The sequence below is a fragment of the Octopus bimaculoides genome, chromosome 1, assembly GCF_001194135.2.
Source record: "Octopus bimaculoides isolate UCB-OBI-ISO-001 chromosome 1, ASM119413v2, whole genome shotgun sequence".
Taxonomy (NCBI): domain Eukaryota; kingdom Metazoa; phylum Mollusca; class Cephalopoda; order Octopoda; family Octopodidae; genus Octopus; species Octopus bimaculoides.
The window spans coordinates 87,349,955-87,358,754 of NC_068981.1; the positions used below are offsets into that span (position 1 = coordinate 87,349,955).

General features: G+C 38.4%; 1 protein-coding gene across 1 annotated transcript in view; it reads right to left on the minus strand.

Annotated features, from left to right (window-relative positions):
* LOC106876319 (phosphatidylcholine translocator ABCB4-like) overlaps positions 1-8,800 on the minus strand; it is a 42,971-nt gene that overhangs the window by 21,405 nt on the left and 12,766 nt on the right. Inside the window, exons 5-7 of the mRNA XM_014924819.2 lie at positions 8,582-8,665; positions 6,531-6,734; positions 760-860 (exon numbers count right to left, since the gene is read on the minus strand). Coding sequence (XP_014780305.2) covers positions 760-860; positions 6,531-6,734; positions 8,582-8,665 — 389 coding nt within the window. The remainder of the gene's footprint in view (positions 1-759; positions 861-6,530; positions 6,735-8,581; positions 8,666-8,800) is intronic.

Genomic DNA, 8,800 nt, shown 5'->3' on the forward strand with positions numbered 1-8,800 from the left:
ACCATTTCGAGCGTGGCCATTTTCGTGCGGGTGACACGTAAAAGCACCCACTACACTCTCTGAGTGGTTGGCGTTAGGAAGGGCATCCAGCTGTAGAAACTCTGCCAAATCAGACTGGAGCCTGGTGTTGCCATCCGGTTTCACCAGTCCTCAGTCAAATCGTCCAACCCATGCTAGCATGGAAAGCGGACGTTAAACGATGATGATGATGATGATGATGCAAAGAAATTAGCCTGGCAGAAAAATTTCCCCAAGATATTTACAACAGCCAAACTTTTTTTTAATATGAGTTGTAAGTGGAAGGAATTTATTCAGTTGGAATCAAAACTGGAATGTAAATTCGGTTTACAATTAACCTACCACCACTCTACAACCTTTGTGCTTCGCTTACCATATTCTTGACTTAACTTCATTACAATTAAGGTTACAATGTAAATGACTTGCATTCCTTTATTTAAGGTTTGAAAGCTAAAACAAAATATCGCTAGCATTCTTTATTTACTATGCACAATGTTTCTTAGAGGTAAATGACATTCACACAAACTTTTTCTGAAATATTCTGTTCAAATATAGATTAAAGAAATAAGCTTGATTCAGAGATGCTCAGACCTACACTTACTCTATAGATACTTAAGTTGTGAGTTATAAATTCATGAATAACAACACCTTTAATTTTCTTTAAAAGCCAATCTATTTCCTGACTAGAATTTTAGTCCAGAATTAATACAAAATGGAAAAAAAAACTTTTATTGATCTTACTTGCTGCTAGAATATAATTTACTCAAACATTTTTCATAAAACATCTTCTCAAGAGACAATGACAATACGGTTTTGATATTATGAAATACTTCTGATGATAGCTATAATGAAAAGAAATAAAGAAATTTAAAACAATTTAGAAACAGGTGTGGTTGTGTAGTTTGTGTAGGAAGAAGTTTGCTTCTCAACCACGTGGTTCTGGGTTCAGACCTACTGCATAGCACCCCTTGGGCAAGTGTGTGTGTGTGTGTCTTTGTGTATGCGTTTGTCCCCCCAGCACCGCTTGACAACTGGTGTTAATATGTTTACGTCCCTATAACTTAGCAGTTCAGCAAATAAAAACGGTATAAGAACCAAGCTTTACAAATAAAATAAGTACTGAGATCAATGCGTTCGACCAAAATTCTTCAAGGCAGTGCCCCAGCATGGCCACAATCTAATGACTGAAGAAAAAGATAAAAGATAAAACAGGGCCAGGAATATTGGGGAATGAAGTAGTCGATTTAATCAATCTAGTGTCGCTGCAGCTGCTGCTGCTGCTGCAGTTGATGTTATGGGTGCTGTGTTGGTAGTGGAGTGGCTTTATGTTGTCTTAGTTTTTGTTATGTACAGAAGACCCTGGAATGGTTGGTGTTACAATATGTGTCGCACCTGAGCCACCTATCCTCCACTATAGCATGTATTTCATAAGGTTGATGATCTTGTCTGGGTTTGACTATTGTATGTGGAACAGGATTTCTATATGAATTTCCAACCGGTTTTCCTTATGATATCACCTCATACAGAAGGTAATGTTCCCTATCTCTTAGACAACTCAATCTCCTAACTACCAGAGGTTAAATTCTTGCAGCCTATCCAGTTCCTTCACCTTTACCATTTGCCAGTCCATTTATGCTAGAATGGACTGGTAATTTTCTCACTCTTCACAGGACAGAAGACAACCTCGGCATGAGAGCTTTTCAAAGGAACATCATTTTCACATTTATTCCATATCATCCATTTGATGTGACAAAGTCTACGAAGCTCCATATTTCTCTTTGGTATTAGCCAGCTTTTGGGGTACAGCTAGTACATCCTTCATGCCACCTTGCCATGTGAGCTTTTTTTTTTCCTTTCTTTCTCAGCTATCCAATTCTTGAGAAACTTGTTGAACTATTCTTGAGTCCTTTGCAAAGAAGCAATTCTTTGCAGTGCTTTTGCTGTTTTACAAGTTTGTGTGTGTGTTTACAAGTTGCTTCTGTTGATTCTAGTGGATGTGGCATTGGAGGCAATTGTTGGTGTTAATGTTAGATGCAATTGCCCTCCACCCCAACTCATTGTCTTGTTACTACTACGAGATCGTATTGATAATAAAATTGTTGTTGCTGCTGCTATTGTTTCTGCTGCTGTGCCTACTGTCAGGAGTGACAGTATTGCTATTGCTTATGGTTTTCATTTAGAATTTTGAACTCGTGGAAGAGAGCTATTGCTTTGGTGTTAGAAAGGGGGAGGCTTTTCTCCTCCACCAGATAGAGTTGAAAATGGAACGACCAGTCCAAAATGGAATGATCAGATCAAAAGTTCACTTTAACAAGATTCTGAGCAAACAAACAACAATTCTTTTCAAAATTACAACACAAAGCAAATTACTTCTAGCTTTGGCAACAACAATATCAACATCACAGCAACAATAACAAAATAATAATTATTATTATATTGTTCTCCCCCCTCTCTCATACACATGAACACACACATGTACATACACACATAGATAGATAGATAGATAATGAGGCTAGTGAAAGTAGTAGAGGTGGAAAGTGGAAGGCTTCCACCTTCCACCTCTACTACTTTCACTAGCCTCATTATTAACCCTAGCCCTGAATTTTATTTTCTCTTCCCATTACTCTCTAAATACCCAGCAACCCCTCTTTCTAATACACTTATTTCTCCACAAAATCATTCCATCTTTAAATTCCATTCTATCAACACCTCAAATGTAAAATTCTTCCCTGAAGATGGAGGCTGGTGTTATCCGCTGATGGAATCAATTTACAATCATTATTTTTGACCACCAAGCTCCCCAAAACAGCTTTTGGACTCGTAAAACTCTTATTCAACTCCTTTAATTCCGGATATCATTTCTATTCTCTTTAAGTCAAACATTTTTATATGTAAACATATGCGCATTTTTTGTATTAGATGTATTTAATATTTTCTGTATATCGACTTGCCTAACTTGCATGTCCTTACATTTACTCCTATAAAAAATATATGTATATAATGTATGTCATCATCATCATCATCATCATAGTTTAACGTCCATTTTCCATGCTGGCAAGGGTTGGATGGTTCGACTAGGGTCTGGGAAGCCAGGAGGCTTCACCAGGCCCCAATCTGATCTGGCAGTGTTTCAACAGCTGGATGCCCCTCCTAACACCAACCACTCCGAGAATGTAGTGGGTGCTTTTTACGTGCCACTGGCACAAAGGGCCAGAAGAGCTGGCATCGACCACAATCGGATGGTGCTTTTTACGTGCCACCAGCACAAAAGCCAGTTAATGTGGCACTGGCATCGGCCACGTTCGGATGGTGCTTTTTTACTTGACTCAGTAGGTCTCCTCAAACACGGCATAACACCCTACAATCCAAGGTACTTTTGAGTGGGCTGGTTATGCAACACTGGTGTAGGCTACAGCTGTGAACTCACTTTATTTGCCAGGTCTTCTCAGTCACGGCATACCTCCAGAGGTCTCGGTCTTTTGTCATTGCCTCTGTGAGGCCCAATGTTCAAAGGTCATGCTTCACCACCTCATCCCATGTCTGCCTTACACTGGGTACATCTTATGGAATTTCTACCTACACCTTTTCTACAGATCGAGCAGAGCCACTTACCTGAAGTGGTGCGTGATGTGTTCGCCTTCCTACTTACTAGAACTTTGGTCTTTGCAACATTGACTCTAAGGCCCTTCCATTCTAAACCTTACTTCCAAATCTGAAATTTCTTCTCTAGTTCTGGTAGTGATTCTGTTATGAGGGCCAGATCATCAGCATAGAGGAGCTCCCAGGGGCAACCTGTCTTGAATTCCTGTTATTGCCTGGAGAACTATGATGAATAAGAGGGGCTGAGGGCTGATCCTTGGTGGACCCCTACTTCTACCTGGAATTCTTCACTATACTCATTTCCAATCCTAACCCTACTGATGGCACCCCTGTATAGGGCCTGTACAGCCCTTATTAACCATTCGTCAATGCCCCGTTTCCACATCGCCCACTAGATAAGGGATCGGAGGACCCTGTCAAAGGCTTTCTCCAAGTCTACAAAAGCCAAATATAGGGGTTTATCTTTGGCTAGGTATTTCTCCTGCAGTTGCCGTACCAAGAATATAGCATTAGTGGTGCTTATATATGTATGTGTGTGTGTGTGTGTGTATGTATGTATGTATGTATGCAACGGGCTCCCATCTACTATATTCACTCAAAAGGAACTGGTTAACCTAGGGCTATAGTAGAAGATGTTTGTTTGGGACTGAACCTGAACCCTTGTGATTGTGAAGTGAACTTTTTAACCTCACAAGTGATTGCTCCAAGAAATAAAAAGATAAATTTAACGTAATTCGCCCCTTTAAAAATGTTTCTTTTTCTTTACTCTTAATTTATGCATATCCCAATTTTAAGGTGAAGAAACCTTTTTATCTAAACATCAAAGCAGCAAATCATTGATGAACATAAACATTTACTATGCCCCAACTCTCTCTCTCTCTCTCTCTCTCACACACACAGACTTATACCCAAGAAAATACAAATTAGTAAATTCGTTATAATTCCCCTCTTAAAATTTTTTTAGCATTTATTTTCTCATCTCTTAATTTGTTCTTTACTTCTAAAAGCTCTAAGAAAACACCCATTTAGCAACGATGTGCTCCAAAACCTTGAATTTATCCACCTTCCCTCTTCCTTTCTCTCTCTCTCTCTCTCTCTCTCTCTCTCTCTCTCTCTCTTTATATATACACACACACATATATATATGTGTGTGTGTGTGTGAAAGTAGGGGTGAGTGTATGTGTGCACAGGGTACCAAAAAAATCTGCATATACACTTTAACAACTGATAGTTCACTTAATTTTCATTTTTTTTTTTTTAGATATGACCCGTTACAAATGATGAAGAGAGCCAGACTAAAGGAAATTTGTCCTAAAGTGCAACTGGAAGTTCAGAAATGCAGCGGAAATACAAAGAGAGTGTTTCAAAGGGACCCACTTACACGATTACCAAACCTGTAATGCAAGGCCAAGTAAGGTGTTGTGTGGAGTGGTTCATCAGGCAGAAATGATGGGAAAAGGGAGTTGGTTTCTGGAGACAGATGAGTCATAAGTTCTTTACGAATCAGTCAGCTAAATGGCAACTGGTTTGGCAAATGTATAAGGCCCTGCTAAGAGAGCAATTTAATACGGTAGATGACATTGGTAGGGATGCAGGAAAGAGAATTGAAGATGTTGACAATGTTGTGTGGAAGATGGTGAGGCATGGATAGGCATAGAAATGGGATCTGGAGCAAAGAGAGTCCCAAAATCTTGATTGCAGCTACATAGACAACAGATATAGAGGAATTGAGAGTAAGCGATGGCACGTTTGATGTGGTAGGGATGGGAGGAAGGAAAATCGAGGCAGGGGTACAAGTCGGTAGGTTTGAGGAAGGCAGAAGTGATAGAGTGATATAATAGGTTAATGGAGACTGAGATATCTAAATAGTTAACAGAGGTGTCAGAGACGGGTGAATTCAAGGGACTGATAAAAAAAGAAAACGAATGAAATTAAGTTATTCAGATGTTTACGGGAGAGTGAAGCTGTGACGATACAATTGTCTATATAACAACCTTATAGCTCTGGGGTCTGGTGAACTCCAAGAAGATTTGATCCTCAACATAGCTGACAAAGAAGTTGGCAAGGTTAGAGCCTATTCTAACTCCCATAGCAACCTGGTAGACCTCGCCCACAAATGTGAAACAGCTGAGATTTAGTACAAGTTCAATGAGGCAGAGAAGTATAGGTGTATTAGATTCGAGGATGGTACGACTGTTGAGGAAGCACTGGAGTGATAGGAAACTATCATTATGAGGAATAATGATAGTATAGAGAAATTTCATATCCATGGTAAAGAGAAGCTGAGAAGGACCAGGAGAAAAAGAAAAGGAATTGAAGATACAAAAAGTATGGTTAGTATTGTAGATGTGGGATGAGAAGAGAGCAACTAAGAGGAAAAGGATGAGACCCAAATACTTGGAAATAAGTTCTGTAGGGCAGTTGTGTATGCTGAGACGATGGGACAGCCAGGGTTATTGTGTTTATGAATTGTGGAATGGAAATAGATGGTAGAGGTGTGAGAAATTTGGACAATGAAGTGGGTAGCGGTAGGAAGACCACAAAAGAAGAGATGGTTGTGGATATGTGCTACTGACGGGAAGGGTGGGGTTGGAGGGTAAGGGGCAACAAAATGTGAAGTTGCAAGGCTGTCTGAATGCCCTCTCCATGTAGAGTTTAGTGCCCCACACCATAACTGGTCCATCCTTGTCGTCTGGTTATATGACGATACATATATACATTTATACATGTATATGTACATATATGTGCGTGTGTATGCATATGTGTGTGTGTGTGTGATAGGTAGGTAGGTAGGTAAGTAGGTAGGTAGGTAGGTAGGTAGGTAGGTAGGTAGGTATCAGCTCGGAAGAACCTCTAACATGCAGTTAATATTTCTTAAACCAACGAAAAGGAATTTGTAAAATATTACTCACATTTATTGCTTCCTCCATCAACTCAGATTTCTGACTTAGTGTGTCGGTAAACATTTTCTGTTCAAGTGTAGAAGCTAGTACCATAACCGGGACAAAAGCGAAAACAAGTAACGCTAAGCGCCATTCATATATAAAACAACAAATCACTGCTGTTAGCATATGTCCAAGAATCTGTACAGACAGTCCAATCTTTACTCCACTAGCCTGCCTCGTAAAAATAAAGAGCAATCTTTGGAAGGATGCAGTGTAATTTAGTTAGTGACCATGTCACAGTGTGTACGACAAAAATGTATGCACCAAATAACACTGTGTAATATGATTTTTGTCCTTGGATAGCAACTGTTGTATCCTATTTGCTTACTTCGAGAATGTATGAAAAATGGCCACTATTTCCTTCAAACTTTGTTCTGTTACATTTATTCAAACCCCAAAGAATCCCTCTCAGCAGATGGTTTTGATGCTCCCCCACTATTCCTGCTCATGATCAGAGATGCACGTATTGTCTACCACTAAGGGACATGCTCAAGTGGTTAAGGTTAGGCAACTGACAAGGAAATATGTGGTATTGAGCAGAATATTTGCTACTAGCAGTATAGCCTGGCTTTGCCCGGGATTAAGTTAGGATTATTAAGCTAATCAAATTCTTTATTTCAAACCAAACTAAGTAACATCGATGTCAAATTTGGGCAGAATCAGTGTCGCAACGGGAGCGCATGGGTTGGGAGTTTGATCGGCAGAGGTGATCAGGTTACACATGCCAGCCCTTTGAAAACACCACCCCATCATCTAACCCCTTTTTGCCCATGGGTTGGGAACCCTTCCAGCAAGGAAAATAAAATGCCCAAAAGGGCTCCCAATTCTCTGTGTCAGAAGCGGTTATGTTCAGATCACAACTAAGTCTTAAGTATATATATATATATATATGGGCAACAAACACATACACACACACACACACACACACACATACATACATACACATACGTACATACACCAATTGCATACGTATTTTTTGTACGCATACATGTTCGTATGTGTGTGTGTGTGTGTGTTGCCCGTATATCAACAAAACACTTTTTTCCTTGATGGAAAAAAAACAACAAAAGTCTTAACAAAAACTTACTCGTCACTAGAAAGGGACTCAACTCCTGTTTGTAAACAATTGTGATTTCTCGACTTGAAAATTGTTAAAAGTTTTGGTTGAAAATTTATTTTTACTACTATTCGCTGGTGCCTCTGGGAAAAATATGTGGACGTGCATAAATTACATTCACATACACACACACACACATCCTACCTTTTATATATACAGATAGTGATATTTCTGCATCAGCAACTCAGCCCTAAATCTATCTGAAGTGTAATGGAAAATAGGTCAATTTCAAAACATTGATATCCACAGGTCACAAAAGCAAAGTTCTAAGGGAATAGTAGTCATTTCCTTTGATTTCTAGATAGAAGCAAATAGGAAATAACGCTTATTGACCAAAGACAAAAAAAATAATTAAAATTTTGTTACACAGTAAAATGCATGTTTAAATGAAGTTAACAGTTTTTGTGCTTTTGACGCTGAACTTGCTTTAGTTTCAGTATCAATATGCAGTCTCTGATCAAATTATTTGCCTGTCAATTACAACTCCGAAATTATAATAGTTTTAGCCAGGCTAACAACATTCTGAGGAATTATTTGTTGTTTCAGGAAGATGACAACTAAGCAACAAATTTACTTCATAGATTACTTCATATCATTGAGTTCTAAAAGGAAGATTTCCAATGAATACATAGTCATAGTCTAATGCAAAATCAGGATTTTTCAGACAATTATTCTGTTATCCTTACCAAAACAATAATATTTTTGTTTGTTGTGCTATTTATGTTTGATTTTTTTAGGTGGCTAAAACTAGCCGATAATAACAACATATAAATCCTTGGAAACTGTGGTTCAAAAACTTTAATAATTTAAAATATCTGAAAAGATCTGCAAGCCTGAGAAAAGTAATTGGATTTACAAATGAAGAAAAAAAAAACATGTTTTAATTAGAATTTGTACTTACCCCTTTTACTCGTGCAGAATCAACTGTTAATCGTGTACACAACAGTCCGGTAGTATTATTTTTATCATCAAACCATGACATTTCCTAACAAAATAGATTCAGATGTATCAAATTCAACATAGAATTCTTAATTACACTCATATATACATAACAGATAACATGTTAAACACACATGCTCGATGAATCAATCAATCAATATGTAATTGTATTTATATATAT